Below are 18,375 nucleotides of genomic sequence, written 5' to 3'. Positions count from 1 at the left end.
ATTAATAGAACAACTTTGAGCCTGGACATCTAAACTTTCTACCTCAAGATGTGAATTAGAAGTAATCTACTTTCCTGTATAAGCATATATTTTATTCAAGAATCCTATACAATTTTTATTAATTTAACTTATTTTCTAATTTCCCTATTCTGACAGACTGCATCTTTCTGATCACATCCAACATAGTGCTCTGCTTTAACAATTCCTACAAAAATGGGGTCAAATTTTGTTACCCATGCTTTTCAATAATGTCTAAAGTAACAAGAGAATCTACCATCAATCGCCTCATTCCAGCCCAGAAAAGTGATATTTATCTTTAATCAGCTTTATGAATTGTGATATTTCATTTTATCCCACTACAAGCCTTCCGTACACACAGTTCGTTTCTTCCATATAAACACAAAGCCAGCCCTTCACCTCGCTACACAGAGGACCACTGGTGGCTCAAGCAAGCTCAATGAAAACTCCTTATGTGTAACTTTACTGCTGTTTGGCATTCTTTTACCCAGCAGGGGGTACCAGCAGCATTTAGGCCTGTGTGAATTAGACTGTAAAATCACCATAAAGGGGACTGTTCTCCTTTCTGTCTATAAGGGGCCTCTGCTCACTTTTGGAGCATTATCATTACCACAACATGATATCTGGCGGAGGGGGGCTAAAATCACCCTTATGGCTTCCTGGTATCAGTGGCTTATAATCAAGACTATTAGGAAAATGTAGTGACCAGTCAAATGTGTTTTATTCTATACTCAGGACACTTCCCCTCCTGTAGAGTTATCAAACAAAGGCAGTTTATCTAGCCACCCCCAATAAGATCTTCTTCTAATTTTCTAGAGTTTGTTTGACAGGGCAGGCCAGGGGAATATTAACTATCCTCTTAAGGCAGCCATCCCCGTAAAAAGTATTAACTGTTAAATAGCACGAAAAGTGAAAACCTGCTGTGCCAGAAAGATGGAACTTTGACCTTTAGTTCAGTTATGAGTTACCAGTTGTGCACATGGGTAACTCCCATCCAGAAGATAATCTCTGCCATAGGGGCGTGCAAAAAGTGTTTCACAGGGTTAAGTGTTTGCCTCGGCAACACCTTCTAAGCATGAGAAGACTATCTGGGCAGCAATGGACTGGAAGGGACCATCTCCTCCTATGCACTCCCTAACACCTAGTTAAAATATAGTGCCAGATGCAAGCACTACAACATAGGATTTGAGACCCCATCTAACTCTATATTCCACTGCATCTCTAGTACCTGAAGTATTTCGATGATTTTCAGCTTGGTGTCCATTACCAGGATGTCTTCTTTTTCTGGTTCACTCTGTTTGACGTTACCCTCAGGAGCAGTAGCAAGTGGAGTAAGGGGCAAGAATCCACCACCTCTGAGTACAACCTGGGTCATCAGCTCACCAACCCCATGAATTGATCTCATCACATTGCTCCCTTCAGAGAGGCAGGTAAAAACACAGTAAGAGTAAGATAACTGCAATTTGAATGCACCAAGAGGATAAGTGACCTTTCACATCTCATGAAAAAACAAACCGGCTTCATATGAAACGAGGGGAATATTTTCAAAAAGACACAAAGGGCAGTGAGGCACCTAATCTCCTTTAGAAATCTTCCCCTTAGATTAGTCTCCCAATTACCGCTTAGCTTTTATAGGCAACCACCAAGAATTCAGTGGATAAAAGGGAAAATGTTGATGCCCATTTCATGTAGTCAGATAAAATTAATGTGGCCAAGAAATCCTCCACTCCCACTCAGGAGTTCCCCATATCATTTTTTCAGTCTTACCTTTACTTTCTTCTCCTTTTGCCATTTTGGTAACGGGGAAGATAGTAGCAATATGCACACAGTCTAATATAGCCAGGAGGATTTTGGTTAGTCTTAGGAGGTCACAGAAGTTGTAGAAACCAAAATATATCAGGTTTCTGGCTAAGTTCACAACCTATTAAAAATGAAAGTATTGATCAAAACCCTTTTTTTGCCACAAAAACTCAGTTTGTTTCTTGACTTTTAATTGCACTTATGTCCTTAATTGACCATTTGTCTGACCCACTCTTTATAAGCAAATTCCATTATGTTTTATAGTTTTTTATTCTAGTAATCAAAATAAGTTTGCTACTATATATCGACAGGTATATTTTCATGTCCAGGATTGCAAGACTTCTGATACCTACTGTAGCTATTCTATACCAAAAAGCATGATGATATTTGTTGACGTGTGGCAGTAAATAAAGTAAGATAGAACTTCTTTGGGCTTGACCTATAAATGCACATTTTACATAACCGTTATTACATCAATTGGTAACCACTAAACAAACTCTCACCAGAGGGAGTTTTCAGAGGAACACATATCTAGTCAAATCCTTAATACTACCAAGAACTGGAATTTCCCCACAAGACCCAAAAATATACTATTTCTTGAACTGTGCAAATAATTTTTACCAAATCATTTCTATGCCTAATGTAGCCTCTTTTTCTGCAAGTAGGAAGTGAATCTCTTGAATGTATTTGTTATTCAAAAATATTGAATGATTTTTCTTTGGCTATGGATTATTTACAAAACATTGCCCTGCATATTCATGACATGTTATTCAAGGTGTTTGTTGTAACTGGTAAGGTAAATTATATGATTGATATTCTACTGTTCTTTTACTGGATGAGTGTACAACCACTTCGGGAACAAACACTTGTGCACGCAAACAAAGTTTGGGTTCCACAAACATTTGTGCCAGTAAAACTGGATCTTACAAATCAAAGTGGGCACAAAAGTGAACATAACAGCTGCAAATTATTTTTACAATACAAGTGAGTATTTATTTATTCCACATTAGCACCTGTTCTTGCAAACAGTTACTGATTTCAACGGGTTGTTTACATGTATAACGATTACTCACAAGGAGAAGGGAGTTGCTGAAGGTTAGTACTCACATGGCACATCCTCCAATTCACCTTGTATTAAAGGCAAAAAGAGATTAAAAATAAAAATGGAATAATTACCTCAAAAGTGAGTTTATTTTTCTCTTTATCAGAGAAAGGGAACCTCTGACACACCACATCTCTTAAATACTCCTCCACAAATTCCATGGTTTGTGCAAATCTCTCCTTAATTTCATCTTTGGAAGTCCCACTGCTGTCATAGCTGGAGGGGAAAAAATTAAACTTGAATTTAAAATGCACATAAATAGAAAAAAAAAAATTTAATCCAAGTTTGTCAAGATCCAAATAAAGTTAAGCCTGTTAAACAATTTATCCCAAATCAAGGAAACAGGAAGCTGAGACCATAATTTCCTGGCATTTGCTGCTTTGTCCCATATGCTCACTTTGCCCTATTTTAAAGTATGTGAAAATGCAAGGTTTGTACCAATAGAAAGAAAGACAGAAAGAAAGAAAGAAAGACATTTTTCTAATGGAAATGGTGACAAGTGACATACAGCAGCAAGAGAGCAGATGTGACCATGAAGTGCTAACTCTGAGTACAAAAGGGATTTTTTTCTGAAAGTAAAAACATTTAAACTATTTTATTTTTTTAAATACACATTCTAGATCAGTTTTTAAAGAAAAATCCACAATTAGGAATATGGGTAGGAGTGGAAATCTTTTTTTAAAATTATGTATTATGGGAAATAGTTTGCCTGGCTTGAGCACTTATTTTTCCCTTTAGCTTTTAAATCTGAAGATGATCTATTGGATTTCCTTCAGAAAATTAACCTGGGGGAGGAAAGTTTAGCAGTGAAGTATTGCAATGAAGCAGTAGAGATTTAGAGACCCCAACTGAACAGAACGCGAAGTGCTTGTTCCCTGGGACTGGAAAAAACTAATAAAAATCAAGTTAATTTTTATCTTTTAAAACATTATCTTGCTAGGAACACCTGAACACATTAAAGTATTTTAAAAACGATTTCTATTACAATAGTAACTAGAGGCCACAACCGATAGACCAGAATCTCTCTTTGCTAGATCCTGTATCAAAAAGTAGTCCCCTGCCCTGGAGAGCTTACACATTGATTAGACAAGGAGACACAAGATGTGAGGGGAAACAAAGGCACAAAGATTTTAAGTGACTTGCCTAGGTCACACAGCAAGTTACTGGTAAAGCCAGGAATAGAACACAGGTGTCTCAAATCCCAGCCCAGTGAACTATGCACAGGACTCTGTTGCCTCTTGGGGAAAATAAAATGCAGCAACCATTCAAAACAATTGAGCTTTTCTATTCAATGAAGTTCTTCTCTGCAAGTTTCTCCACAGACATGTTTTTAATACTACCAGGCTTCAATACCAATAATAGGCTGGCAAGAAAGCATCAGTACAGAAGTGAAAAAGATGACATATTAGTTTAGGGTTTGTTTGTTTTTAAATTAAAAAATGATTTTATTTCCTTCTCTTTCATACCTCTCCATCAAGTACTTACTCATCAATAGCAATTTCAGAAGGTATCTCAGACCATAGGCGAGCATACTTCACTGGCGTTACTTGTTCTTGGGGATCACGGTCAACATGCATATGCAGCATCAACCGGCAGAACGATGCTCTTAGATCATATGGTAAGTTTTCATCAGACATACAACGAAGAATGAGATCCACATCCAACTGGCCAGATATTTCGTTTATGGCCAAATACTGTCGATCAAGGCACATTCTAGCAAAAAGATTGAGCTGGTACCTGAAGAGAAGAAACTTACACCTTAGTTTCCAGAAGTCAATATAAGGAAAGTACCTAAAAATGTCAACAGTGTTTAGCAATTAATGTTTTAGTTAAAAAGAAATGTTACTGCTATTAATCAATAGGTACAGGATGTTCTAAACATAGAACAAATCATTTCCCAACACAAATAAAGGTAACAATTGGCATCTGAGGGTCAGGACAACAGCTTTCCAAAAGTCACCTAGTTTGTCACTGTGTTGTATATTCTGAAGAATTAAGCAGCACTCGGTTTTTCTTTGCTAATGCTATTTCTTATTAAATACAGAAAGACTGCAGCAGCCCCATTGTTTTAAAAGTTGGCATACTTCTCACTGGCAGCTCTCAAGCTACTCTTGATTGCTTAGGCAATGGAGTCAATGAGACTATTAAACTGATTAAAGTTGGACATATGCCTAAGTATCCTGCTGAACTGAGGCTTCAGTCTCCATACTAATTAGTCACAGGTAGATATAACAATTGAGTTCATGTACCTTCGTTTTTTTGCTCCCAAAAGATCTAGTCAACAAGAACAGAACAGGCACCTAGCACTGAAATTAATGCAAATACAACAGACTAATAATTAAACTTTTGTTTCTGGCTTATCATAAAGCACGTGCAGAGTATGAGTGCTTATATAGTCCTTACTGACCTTAACTCTAAAGAAGGTCGTTTTTCAATAAAAAGATTACAAGGAATTTAATTGAATTTTATTCCTTTGTATCCTAGTTCATGGAATTTTTAATTACAGAATTGCCTCCTACTCTCTTCACTATACATATATATACACTCATTGGTTTGTTATTGAAAGGTTAGAAGAAATTACTGTTAAGAGCATTTAAACAACTCTTTTTGGGAAGAATTCATAAGAAGTGCATCGACTTTGCAAACAGATAAAGGGGAGAAAAAAAAAGTTAGAACAGGTCCACTTTGGGCCTGAAACTCTTAAGTAGTCCAAATCCAAAACATCCATTCTAATCCCTTTTAACAAGTTTGCCAGATGAACTGTTTAAAGTTTTTCAACACAATATGCAAGGCCAAAGTGATAAGTAGTTAAAAAGGAATTCTGGTGGTACTTTTTGCACAACAATAGCCAATGGTCTGTCAAACTATTCTCAAAAGTTTATAGCCCAGACACAGGAATTTGGTCTGAGATGGAACTTGGAATTACAATGCGCCAAGAAACTGGTGTCTAGCCAAGTCATCTGGAAGCACTGCCTCATATTAGAAGCATAGCTTAATAGTGCAAAAAGGCAAAAAAAAAAAAAATCAAACCAAACTTCTTGTGGGGTTTTTGCAAGTTCATACAGTGTCCCGGTGAGAACTTCAGGACATTTCTAAGTCTGGAGCTCACAAATAAAAAAAGTGATACAGAACGGTAATGACATCTTAGAAAAAAGAGCTGTTTGCAGGTTACAACCCTTTCCTTTACTCTGAGTGCTGGCTCACCTTCCTTTCAACAACCTCTATTACAGCTCGGATTTTTCAAGTTAAAAAGTTAAGATCCTCATGAAGAAAATCAAACTATTGTGGAGAAAGCCGGACTCATGAGCATCTCCAGGAGGAGACTCACCACAGATATATGCTACCTTGCACGTAAATGCTACCAAACTCTTACACACTTTGAACCCCACTTTTTCTGTATTTACGCTTACATTTTCTCATTGATTACCTGACTTCTTTTGGACATCAATCACAACTCTGTGCTTCTAGTGAATTTACCGTGCACAGAAAGCTTTACACCATTTTCTATTGGATACTGAGTCTATTGGATTCTAAGTCTTTATTTGGAACTAATTAACTGATTATATTGAAAAGGCCTTCACCCATCCAGTGCTTATTACCCTATCAAAACCAACTACTGCACACAGTGTTAACCTGTAATAGCTGAGTATATCCCGATCTTCCTTCTGCCCTTCCTTAGCATCCTGAGCCAACTCTCTGACACTCTTACTGCGGATTTCCTTGTTGCTGTCTCGCCAGAATAGCCAAACTTCTTCCTCATCTTCTCCAACCTCCAGAGTGTTTTCTCCACTTGATACCTCTTCAAACTCAAACCGAGAGAGAACCAACCTTGCAGAAAGGGATTAAACAACAAAATAATGCAGTCCATGATATCTTAAAATATGTTGTTTTAGGACAACTGCTGAGTTGCACAGGGGCACAGTAACAGTGATCTGCATAGTCGCTCCGGAGACTTGCATTCATGGTACTATACATAGCTTTTGTTTCTCAACGTGGCCACACAAAAAATCCCAAATAATGTAGGTAAAATCGAAGAGACATTGCCTTATGCTACATGATGACCTTAGGTGTTCAGATACTATTGTTTGAGCATGGTATTAAAACCTAGTTAGAGCAAAGTGCTGAATATGCAATGTGAACAGTAATCCACATAGACATATGGTATATTTTTGATTGGTTCTAAAAGGGAATTTAATTTTGTGGTCATCTATGTGGCTGAAGAAACAAGGGTATCACCTAGGGCAAGACAAATTAATGTCCAAAAAGACTTCTATGTAGGAAGCATTGATTCAAAAAACATCTAGGAGGATATTACCAATCATTTTACGTATTCACCCAAACGCTTTGATTGAGCAAGCAAACTTTGATCTATTCAATATCCCACAAATGAAAAATGGAACAGAACTTCATTCGCTTTGGGTGTCAGAAACATAATTAAGTTAGAAGAATGACCTCAGACCTAAAATGGTAATCAGGGTTCTTAGCACCTGGCCAAAAGAAGGGTCACTAACTACATAAGCAAGAGGCACAAATTAAACAGATCAGCAAGAGACACTGAAACCTGGCAGAGTTCTGGTAGAGAGACAAACATTAAGACACAAGATTTTTAATCTTGTCCAGCCTGGAAATAGCACCTTCAAGTCTCTCCTGTTTACCTAGGTTTCATTTATTACCTAGCAAAGACAGATTTTACTCTTCTTGACCTCTTTTTTTCCCCCAATATTAACCTTCTCTCAATTCCACATGCCAAGTAAACCCAGCTTTATTGAAGCTAGTTGGAATGTGGTGCCTGGTATGGAAGCACATGCATCGTTTGGTTGTTCCCAAGAGATGAAAACTGAAATTTTGACCTGAGGTGGAATGGGCGACAATAAAAATACCAGCTTTTGCACTGCTGTGAGCATGTGCACAGCAGTCAGAGAGCTGGTTGAAAATTTCTCATCAGAATGATTCTTCCGATTAAAAATGTCCTTTTCACGAAACTGAAATTTCCTGTGAAAAAATTCATTTTTGGCACGCATACACAAAAAATATCCGATTTTTCCTGAGGAAAACCAAAATGATGGCTCCCCACCTGACAGGCTCTTGTCAATTTCACATTCCCTATGTGAAATAGATAAAACCTTTCCTGGAGAACTTCTAAGGCTGAGCACCAGGATGCTCTTCCTCCCCTGGGAAATGGGAAGCTGAGTGTCTGGGCTCTCTGCCTCTCCAGCTCCTGGATCTGCAAAAGGAGGCAGACTCTCTTCCTGACTGGCTCCTAGAGCTGCAGGTAGAGAATTAACAGTCAGGGTAGAAAGCTCTTTTAATTTCATTTGTGAAATTAACAAGAGCTTTCTGGGTGGACAGCAGGGAAGCCAAAAAAATTCAATTTCAATTCCCCCGAACTGGAATTTTTCTTAAAAACCTTTCCTGAGGAAGATGATGATGATGTTTTGATGCTTTTGATGTTTTGTCTTAGTTCAGCACAATTTTTTTATTCAAAAATGTGAAAGTTTTCATGGGAAGAATTTTTCATTTTTCAGAGAGCTCTAAGTTCCTAAAGGTGCTGCTGACTGCAGTCAATCTGCCATGGCAAACCTAAGGGCCAGGAGAACAACCAGACTCATGGGATGTGGAACACCATCTTATACAAGCCTGCTGCTACATAGCAAATCCCAGAATAACTGCTTATCCAGCTCAGATGAGAGAGCATTTTAGCACTTTTAAATTAAAATGGTTCAAGACTTAAAACATGTTACATAAAACTGCAGCTTCTCTTAGTGTTATCAAGCTTCCTGATGAAAATGTTAAATATCTGAAAGTTATTTAGAGTACACAGGGCTAGGAATCTATGTGGCAGTCATTTTGGTGCCTCCAACACTCATCTATCGTGTACTTAGAAAGGCCCTCACACAGTCTAAGTTTGGTACTCTCTGTAGTCTTGAGGCTCGTGTTCTCAACGCTCTGACCCACCTTCCTTATACGCCAATTAGAAAGCTATTCATAAATAAGTCTCAGCTTACTTTGTCTCTATGAGTATGTCTGCATTGGCTGGATTCAACACAGCTTTACAAATCAGTTCCTGTGTCACCGGAATAGACTTGTTCATGGAAACACACAGATCTGAGAGATAATCCAAAAACCTATTGGGAAATAAAAAGACAGAACACATTAAATCTCTGTCGAGGTTCTTCAGTTGACTCATTCTACATTTTATAAAGAGAAAACATTTGGAAAACCAAGTTACGTTGCAAAGCAAGTGAGGCCATTACCTTGGTGGAAAGTCATGGTCTGGCTCAGAGGCAAGAGTGGATTAAACATGCTTCCTAAATACAGAAACAAGTTGCCTGCGACAGATCTCAGAATAAGAGGAAAAGGTAACTTGGTCGCAATATCAATCCGTCTTACCTGGGCTCCCTGTTTTTTCTCACAAGACTAACAAAAGTATCAATCTCAGCAGCCGTAATGTGCTTCTCCAGCAGTTTGCGATTGTTATGAAGCAACGCTGTAATAGTATCTTCCGCCAAAACGTCATAACCAATTTGTTTCTGCATGAAGCCGAACTGCTTGGCTATGTATTCCTGAGAAAGAAGGAGGAAAAGGTATTCTAATCTCACTTTTCAGAGTAACAGCCGTGTTAGTCTGTATTCGTAAAAAGAAAAGGAGTACTTGTGGCACCTTAGAGACTAACCAGTTTATTTGAGCATGAGCTTTCGTGAGCTACAGCTCACTTCATCGGATGCATAGCATCCACGATATGCTATGCATCCGATGAAGTGAGCTGTAGCTCACGAAAGCTCATGCTCAAATAAACTGGTTAGTCTCTAAGGTGCCACAAGTACTCCTTTTCTTTTTACTAATCTCACTTGAAATTTAAAGGAAAAATAGTTAGCTGTTTATATCAGTATCCTAAAGGAACAGCTTGGTTAGGTTCTATTGTTTCTATGATTTAGGACCACACTGAAAAGCAGGGAAAAAACATAACACAGAACAGCAATGGACAGTTTTTGTGTTTACACAGCTACTGGGTAGGACATGCCCAGCCCTCTCTCCTTTTCTCTGTTCAAACTCTCAGAACATTGATAAGACTTGGTTTTCAACCACTTGATAGTGATGGTAAAAGTTGTAGAATGTATTCAAGTCTCAGTGTGTCTTCAAAATTTAAATTAAACAACAAACTCTCAGTCTTGCTCCTAGATTAGACAAAGTTAATAACAATTAATCAAAAATTCCTGTAAATAATGACACTACTTAAACTGTACCCAATCTTGGGTGAACGAACCCACCGACCCACACCACCAGCCTTTTAGACAGGTTCTAACACATAACTAACCTGATTCTTTCTGTAATCTTGCTGTGAGTGCCTCAGCACCCTGTAGCAGAGCCGGCAAATGTGTCTGAAAGGAGCATGACGCTGGTCCCCAAGCTCCTCCAGCCTCAACATTGGCCCATCTCCACAGTCTGTAAATGGTGCTTGTAACAGCTTGAAAATCTATGGGATTATTTTCGAAAATAAAGATTGATAAGTGCTACCTAAACTTAATGAAGGTCAGTGGGTGTACCTACACATGCCCACGCCCCCTTGTTGCTACTTTATGGCCTCTGTCTTGTCAGAACCAGAGCATAGTTTAAATCTTGCCTACACCACCACAGCCACATGTCAATTCTGGAGGCTGTCAGTTTCTCTCACATGAACTTCCATAAAGCTTCTTATAGCTGCACAGTCTGGACAAAGGAGCGGTCTCTGAAAAGGACGTGGCTGATCACTTATGTCCAACCCTAGATGCTTTTCCTTTTATCCTTTGGTTCTGCCCCTTGTGGTATCTTCCAGCAACGGGACACCCAGAGTTACACTCTGACCGACACCGCCAGAAGATTGCTCAAAGCTAGTGAGGCAGAAGTTGCCTTATCCCAACTAACTTGTACTGTTCCTGTATTCTGAGCACCTACTCTCTCCTCAGAATCTCTGTCACATGATGAAAACGATCTTACCTGCTTTAGGATATTTTGCTCTCTCATCAGCTTTTGCCGCTCACGATTTGGTTTAGAAAATACCACTTCAAGCACATCTTGCCCAGAATTAGTTCCACCGGTAACAAAGTAAACCAAATCTTCCAGCAGCTTGGTAACAGACCTATATAAAAAACAAAAGTGTTAACATAGAATTGGAACAGTCAGTTGTGAAAAGAATTAACAAAGACTGAAATGTTTCAAATGTTATGTTAAAACGATTTAACCAGGAGATAATCCAGAGGTAAGAGCACATGCGAGTGGAACAACAACTAACTGGAAACTAGTTTTCCTTGTTGATGTAGATTTATTGTTAAATAGCCACATTACAGAGGAAGTGGAAATGCCGTATCTTTAGTACTCAATACACTGGCTATTGTGTTACTGTACGGCCAGATAATCAGATAGAGGGCCTCTTAACTCAAATAGAGGCCTACATTTTGGAAGCTTAAGGTCCTTATTTCTATGTACCAGGCTGCACACATTCATTACATGTTGTCACAAATTCTACAGACACTGCAAGGAGTGAGGGGGGTTGCAAGAAGTCATGTGTTCAGCCCTTGAAGCAAGTTAAATTAGATGTTCCACATTCATTTTCCAGACGGTTTCAATGGACAATTCCTCCCAGCCCTACAATGAATACAGATTCATAGGCCAGAAGGGACCATAATGATCAGCTCTAGTCTGACCTCCTGCACTTTGCAGGCTATAGAACCTCACCTACCCATTCCTTTAGTAGGCCCATAACCTCTGGCTGAGTTACTGAGTTAAACCTTGATTTAAAGATTAAGTTACAAAGAATCCACCATTTACTCTAGTTTAAACCAGCAGGTGACCCATGCCCCATCGTGCAGAGGAAGGTGGAAAAAAAACAGTCTTTCTGCCAATCTGGCCTGCGAGAAAATTCCTTCCTGACCCCAAATATAGCAAATCAGTTAGACCCTGAACATGCCAGACACCTGGGAAAGAATCCTCCCCGTCTAGTGTCCCATGTCCAGCTGCTGGGGATATTTCAAATTAGTAGTTGCACGTGGGCCATATGCCATTGTAGGCAGTCTCATCATACATCCCCTTTATTAAACTTACCAAGCTCAGTCTTGAAAGAAGTTAGGTTTTTCCACCCCCAATACCCCTCTTGAAAGGCTGTTCCAGAACTTAACTCCTCAAAGATTAGAAACCTTTGTCTAATTTCAGATCTAAATGTACTGATGACCAGTTTATATCATTTGTTCTTGTGCCAACATTGGCCCTTAACTTAAGTAACTTCTCTTCCTCCCTGGTGCTTATATTTCTGATGTATTTGTGGAGAGCAATCATATCTCCCCTCAACCTTTGCTGTGTTAGGCTAAACAAGCCAAGTTCCTTAAGTTGGTTCTCCATTCCTCTAATCATCCTAGTAGCCCTTCTCGCTCCCTGTTCTGTTTTGAATTCATCTTTCTTAAACATACATGGAAAATCTGAATTGCACACAGTATTACAGATGAGGTCTCACTAGTGCCTTGTATAATGGTAATAATACTTTCTTAGCTCTACTGGAAATACCTCACCTGATGCATCCTAGGATTATATTAGCTTTTTTTCACGGTCGCATCACATTGGTAACTCTTAGTCATCCTGTGATCGACAAATACACCCAGATCTTTCTCCTTCTCTGTCACTTCAAAATGGGAAGCACTCAGTTTATAGTGAAAAGTCTTGTTAGTTTCTAAATGCATAACTATTAAATTTCATCCCATTTCTATTACTCTGGTTTTCAAGGTCATCCAAATCTTCTCATTTGAGATTCTGGTTTTCCTCGGTCTTTGCAATTCATACCAAATTTGCATCATCTGCAAATTTTATTGGCACAGGAAGTGAGAGCGTGCTAAGGTCATTACTGAAAATGTTAAAGAAGATTGGTCCCAGAACTGATCCTCGAGGAACTCCACTAGTAACCTCACTTCAGTCTGATAGTTCACCTTTCAACATAACCCACTGTAGTCTCCCTTTTAACCAGATCCTTACTGACCTTTTAATTCTTATATCAATCCCCATCTTCTCCCATTTAACTAATAATTTCCCATGTGGAACTGTATCAAATGCTTTACTGAAATCCAGGTAGATTAGATCAACTGCATTTCATTTATCTAGATAACTGGTTATCTTCTCAAAGAAATAGACCAGGTCTACCTTACTCGATCTACCTTTTGTAAAATCACATTATACTTTATGACAATTACTGTTTACCTCTATGTTCTTAACTGTGCTCTCTTTCAAAATTTGTTCTAAGTGCATACAGTTGAGGTCTAGTGTCTAGTTCAGGGATCTCAAACTCAAATCACCACGAGGGCCACATGAGGATTAGTACATTGGCCCGAGGGCCGCATCACTGACACCTTTTCGCAGTGGCGGATTTAGAGTTAGTGGGGCCCTGTGCTCAGCGTCATTTTTGGGCCCCCTGTGGGGGGAGCACTCTCTTATCTCCCCCCCCCCATTTTTTATTCTTTTTTTCTCCATTCTCCTCCTGGGGCTCAGGGCTGGGGGGGAGTTAGGGTGTGTGAGGGGGCTCAGGGTGGGGGTGCAGGGTCTGGGCAGGAGTTAGGGTATGGGAGGAGGCTCAGGGTGGGGGTGCGGGGTCTGGGCAGGAGTTAGGGACTTAGGGTGTGGGACGGGGCACAGGGCTGGGGCAGGCAAGGGGGGCAGAGCACTTACCTGGGGCAGCTCCTGTTTTTGTGCAGGGGGGGTGCAGGTGACTCCGCGCAGTGCAGCACCGCCCCCATGGCCGCGATTCTGGGAGCCGCCCGCCGCCAGGCAGAGCCACCCGGATTGCAGGGACTGCAAGGCCCTGGGCTGCAGCTCTAAAGCCCCTTTTGGAATGTGGCCCTGCGAACATGGGCAGAGGACTCAGGAGGAGCAGGGGCAGCCGGAGAGAAGCAGCAGTTTCCCCTGCAAAGCGCCGCTTCTCTGCGGCCAGTTGTGCGGCTGCCCTGTCCTCCTCCTGAGTCCTCCAGCCCGCGTTCGCAGCGCTCCCGCCACCCACAACCCCCGCCTGCTGCCCTGAACATGCTGTGTCCCTCCCCCCTCCCTCCTGGAAAGTCCTAAGCATCACCAAACAGCTGTTTAGCGGCAGGCCGAGGAGCGGGGACTTAGCGTGCTGGGGGGGCGGAGGTGGGGGGTGAGGGGAACTATGGCAGGCCACAGGAAATAACTCTGGGGGCTGCATGCGGCCCACGTGTTTGAGACCCTCAGTCTAGTTCCTATGATATCAATTCTGCAAAAAATCATCAAGAATGCTTCAGGGAACAGAGACTGAGATCCTCTGATATCACAGAATCATAGAAATGTAAGGTGGCCATCAATAATCAAATCCAACCCCTTGAGCTGTACCAATACCATGTAAACCTAGATCTCCCTGACAGATGTTTGTCCAACCTCTTTTTAAAAACCTCCAACGATGAGGTTTCCACAACCTCCCAGGGAAGCCTATTCCAGAGTGTAACTACCCCTACAGTTAGAAAGTTTTTCTAATATCTAACCTAAATCTCCCTTGCTGCAGATTAAGTCCATTACTTCTTATCCTGCCTTCAGTGGACATGGAGAACAACTGATCACTGTTCTCTTTATAACATCCTTTAACTTATTTGAAGAGTGTTATCAAGTTCCCCCCTCCATCTTCTCTTCTCAAGACTAAACATGCCCAGCTTTTTAACCTTTCCTTCAAAGTCACATTTTCTAAACCTCTTCTCTTTTTTTTCTTTTTCTTCTGGACTATCTCCAGTTTGTCCCCATCTTTCCTAAAACGTGGCACCCAGAATTGGACACAGTAATCCAGCTGATGCCTCACTAGTGCTGAGTAGAGCAGGACAATAACCTCCTATTTCTTACATACGACACTCCTGTTAATAAACCCCAGAATGATACTAGCCTTTTTCACAACTGTATCACATTGTTGACTCATTCAATTTATAAATCACTATAACCCCCAGATCCTTTTCAGAAGTACTACCATCTAGTCAGTTATTCCCCATTTTGTAGGTATGCATTTGATTTTTCCTCCTTAAGTGAAGTACTTTGCACTAGGGCCTAGGCTATTGAATTTCATCTTGTTGAATTCAGACCAATTCTCCAATCTGTCAAGGTTGCTTTGAATTCTAATCCTGTTTTCCAAAGATCTTGCAACCCCTCCCAGTTTGGTGTCACCTGCAAATGTCATAATGAAAATACTGAAAAGCATCGGATCCAGGACTGACCCCTGTGGGACCCTACTAGATACACCCTCCCAGTTTGACAGTTTTCAGGGTATAATGAACAGTCATGGATGGGGTCCACTGCTTTCTATATGCATGGGTTTTGGTCCATGTGATCTATATTGTGCCGGGATTCATTGGTGATGCTCCCCACAAGCCTATATTCATCCCCTCTGTGAAGGCATGTGGGGGAAGCAAACTTCTCCAGTAAGTAATTAGTAGTTGATAACTACTCTTTGAGTATGGTCTTTCAACCAGCTGTAAAGCCATTTTATAGTAATTTCATCTAGACCACATCTCCATAATTTGCTTATGAGAATGTCATGTGGGATGCTGTCAAAAGACTTATTAAAATCAAGATATATCATATCTACTGCTTCCCTCCATCCACTAGGCCAGTAACCCTGTGAAAGATTTGTTCCTGACAAATCCATGCTAGCGATTACTTATAACCCCATCATCATCCATGTGCTTACAACATGATTTTTAATAATTTGTTCCACTGTCTTTCCAGTTATCGAAGTTAGGCTGACCGGTCTGTAATTCCCAAGGTTCTCTTTGTTCTTTCAAACACAAGGGTGGGGAATAAAACTAACTTCAGAATAGGGATTATCACAGATTTACTTGAGTAAAGGCAGCAGCCCTATTACTACAAGAAGCTTGCTTCTTGAGCCTCCTACCTTCTTTCGTTCTGGGTGATCGTTCCCTTTTCCAACTTGCCAGCAATGGAACCCAACACTTTGCTTGCATCGTTTGCAAAGTCCAAGTCCCGAACTTCTGCAGGAGAAACTGGTACTATAGCAAAAGCTTCTTTGTCCTCTTTTACTGGAGAGGTACCAATCTAAAACCCAAGGTAATTTCAGTATCACACCAAGACAAAAAGGGGCAAAGCAGCAGTAAAGTAACTCAGTAATATTAAGACATGAAGGAAACCACAGTCCTAACAACAGTTGAGATTAGAAACAGCAGTACAAGATTTTTGATAGAATAAGAAGTTTAACAACAAAATACTTCAATGCAAATCTACAGTTCTCCAATTCTCAAGACTTTTGCAGTCTCAAACCAGACTGCAAAAACGTTACCACAAACACCCAAAAGACATGCTGTTCCTGATGATTACATTATAGAGAAAACTAAAAAGCCCAATCACTCAACTAATGTTAGTGCTTAATTTTTTCGTTACAATACTTAATATTGCACTGTTTGTTATTTGACTAACTCAGCAGAACAATAAGCCTCAAAGGCTCAGGATTTTTAATACTGGAAGTATTTTTATGAAAACACAGAAGTCAGAAGAAGGATTTGTTAAAGTTACAGGACTTACTTTAAGCATCACAGGTTTCTCTTCTTCTTTATCAATCGGGATGTTGGTGCTATGAACCCAGGTGTTAGTACACAGGTGTCTAAGCCTGACATAGGAGTTCCTACAACACAGCCAATAGTTGTAACAATTAGACAGTTTCCAAGACACGTAATTGATCAGTAATCCTAGGTGTGTACAACTTCCAAGTCATTGGCAGGAACGACTAATCGGAGACAGATTATTTTCTGCTGGAAACAGGGCATCCCATAACTAGAATAAAGCTTTTCAAATTAGCAACACAGGTTAAAACTCTTCAGTTTTTTCTGTATTGTGAACTCAACTCCAAAGTGCATCTATATCTTAACTTACTGCAGCTGAACTTCCAACAATTCCTGTGCATAAATGGGAAAGGAAAAGCTACCCGAAAGCAGTGCTTATTCTTTGAAAACCATTTGACCACTTACCATGCACAATCTATAACCTGTTCAAGTGTCACAGAAAGTAACAAAGACTCTCCTAACTTACAATAAAAAATTGTTCCCATAAAAAACAAAAAAGTTGCCACAGGGGACACTCACCTCACACACGCACATGCACTCTTTGCGCCTGATATATTTATTTAATAGTATAAAGCAGCAAAGACTAGGGGACTGCTAGCAGTCCTTTCACCTCAGAAGACACTGGTTTAAATTTCTGTTAGGTCAAAATTTTCCACAAATTTGGTGGTCTCAACCTCAGCCACAGCTCAGATCAAAAACCACAACCAGGGGCATCATGTCAATCTACTGACAGACTAAGAACTAGAAGAGCAGGGCAAACCAGGGCAAACCAGGAAGGATTAAGCTAGCCGAGCATTGATGTGCGTGTGTAGGAAGCATGCACAGCACTCATGTAATCACAATTTCACATGAACAGTTTTTTTGTTCCCTTGTTTTGGAGCTGGAATTTCAACTTAGCCACGAAATGTTACTTAAAACTCAACCTCTGTTAAGGTGGCTCACCTTTAGTGACTAACACAAATATTCTGAAACAATTTGCAGTAAAACAAACAAGTTCAAGTTTCCCCACACAAACGTGAAGGGTATGCCTACACCTTCTCAGCGGTGTGTTTCCCAGCACGGGTAGGCAGACTTGCATGAGCTCCTCTTGAGCTAGCATGCTAATACCAGCGGTGTGGACATTGTGACATGGGCAGCAGCTTGGGCTAGCCATCCAAGCTCAGACCCTGGGGATCAGGCTTGGACTCAGGTGGCTAGCCCAAGCTGCTGCCCATGTCACAATGCTATTTTAGCGCGCTAACTCAAGAGGAGCTAGAGCAAATGTGCCTGCCTGTGCTGGGATCCACACCTCCCAGCTACAGTGTAGACATACTCTAAAAGTTTTATGCCTAAAAGGTAGAGTCACATCAATAGTTTTTACATGGTCTCAAGAAACTTCCTAGTCACAGAGACCCTTAAGCCTAACTATACAAAAAAGCTGACACTCTTCAACTTTTTAAGAACTACTTACCTGTGACAACTGATGACCATCGTGGAATAATTTTATTCCTAGTGTTGGCTTCAGAAAGGCTTTGCTCCTATTGGTCTCCTCTAGATCTATGCTTTGCACTTACCACACAAAGTACAATGCAAGAGAATGGCTAGAAAGGAAGTATTAGCCACCACATATCTGCACCTGTACAACTGCTGAAAGCCATACAAGACACTCACTGAAAGGAACTCAATTTAGTTTACTAAATAGGACACATGGAGTTCATTGATTCTGACCTGGAGATCAATCAATCAGTTTAGACAAAATGCAAAATTATTTATATAAAAAGCAGATTACTTCATCTTTGGAGCATGCAATGTGTCTTAACTAAGTTTGTAATGCATGTAGTGAATAAATAGTGCCATTAAAATGTTTCATTAGTAGAAAACAACACTGTTGAGCAC

General features: G+C 40.3%; 1 protein-coding gene across 4 annotated transcripts in view; it reads right to left on the bottom strand.

Moving 5' to 3' along the window:
• Positions 1-18,375, bottom strand: part of ITPR1 (inositol 1,4,5-trisphosphate receptor type 1) — a 249,558-nt gene that overhangs the window by 141,369 nt on the left and 89,814 nt on the right. For all 4 annotated transcript variants that reach the window (XM_037905875.2, XM_043552286.1, XM_043552287.1 and 1 more), the window contains 11 exons: positions 16,463-16,562; positions 15,819-15,979; positions 10,895-11,036; positions 10,236-10,394; positions 9,311-9,483; positions 8,926-9,045; positions 6,554-6,748; positions 4,406-4,657; positions 2,995-3,136; positions 1,786-1,939; positions 1,247-1,434 (listed from right to left, as the gene is read on the bottom strand). In XM_037905875.2, coding sequence (XP_037761803.1) covers positions 1,247-1,434; positions 1,786-1,939; positions 2,995-3,136; positions 4,406-4,657; positions 6,554-6,748; positions 8,926-9,045; positions 9,311-9,483; positions 10,236-10,394; positions 10,895-11,036; positions 15,819-15,979; positions 16,463-16,562 — 1,786 coding nt within the window. The remainder of the gene's footprint in view (positions 1-1,246; positions 1,435-1,785; positions 1,940-2,994; positions 3,137-4,405; positions 4,658-6,553; positions 6,749-8,925; positions 9,046-9,310; positions 9,484-10,235; positions 10,395-10,894; positions 11,037-15,818; positions 15,980-16,462; positions 16,563-18,375) is intronic.

Source organism: Chelonia mydas, chromosome 7 (assembly GCF_015237465.2).
Source record: "Chelonia mydas isolate rCheMyd1 chromosome 7, rCheMyd1.pri.v2, whole genome shotgun sequence".
NCBI classification, from domain to species: Eukaryota; Metazoa; Chordata; order Testudines; family Cheloniidae; genus Chelonia; species Chelonia mydas.
This window is presented reverse-complemented; position numbering and strand designations above follow the sequence as displayed.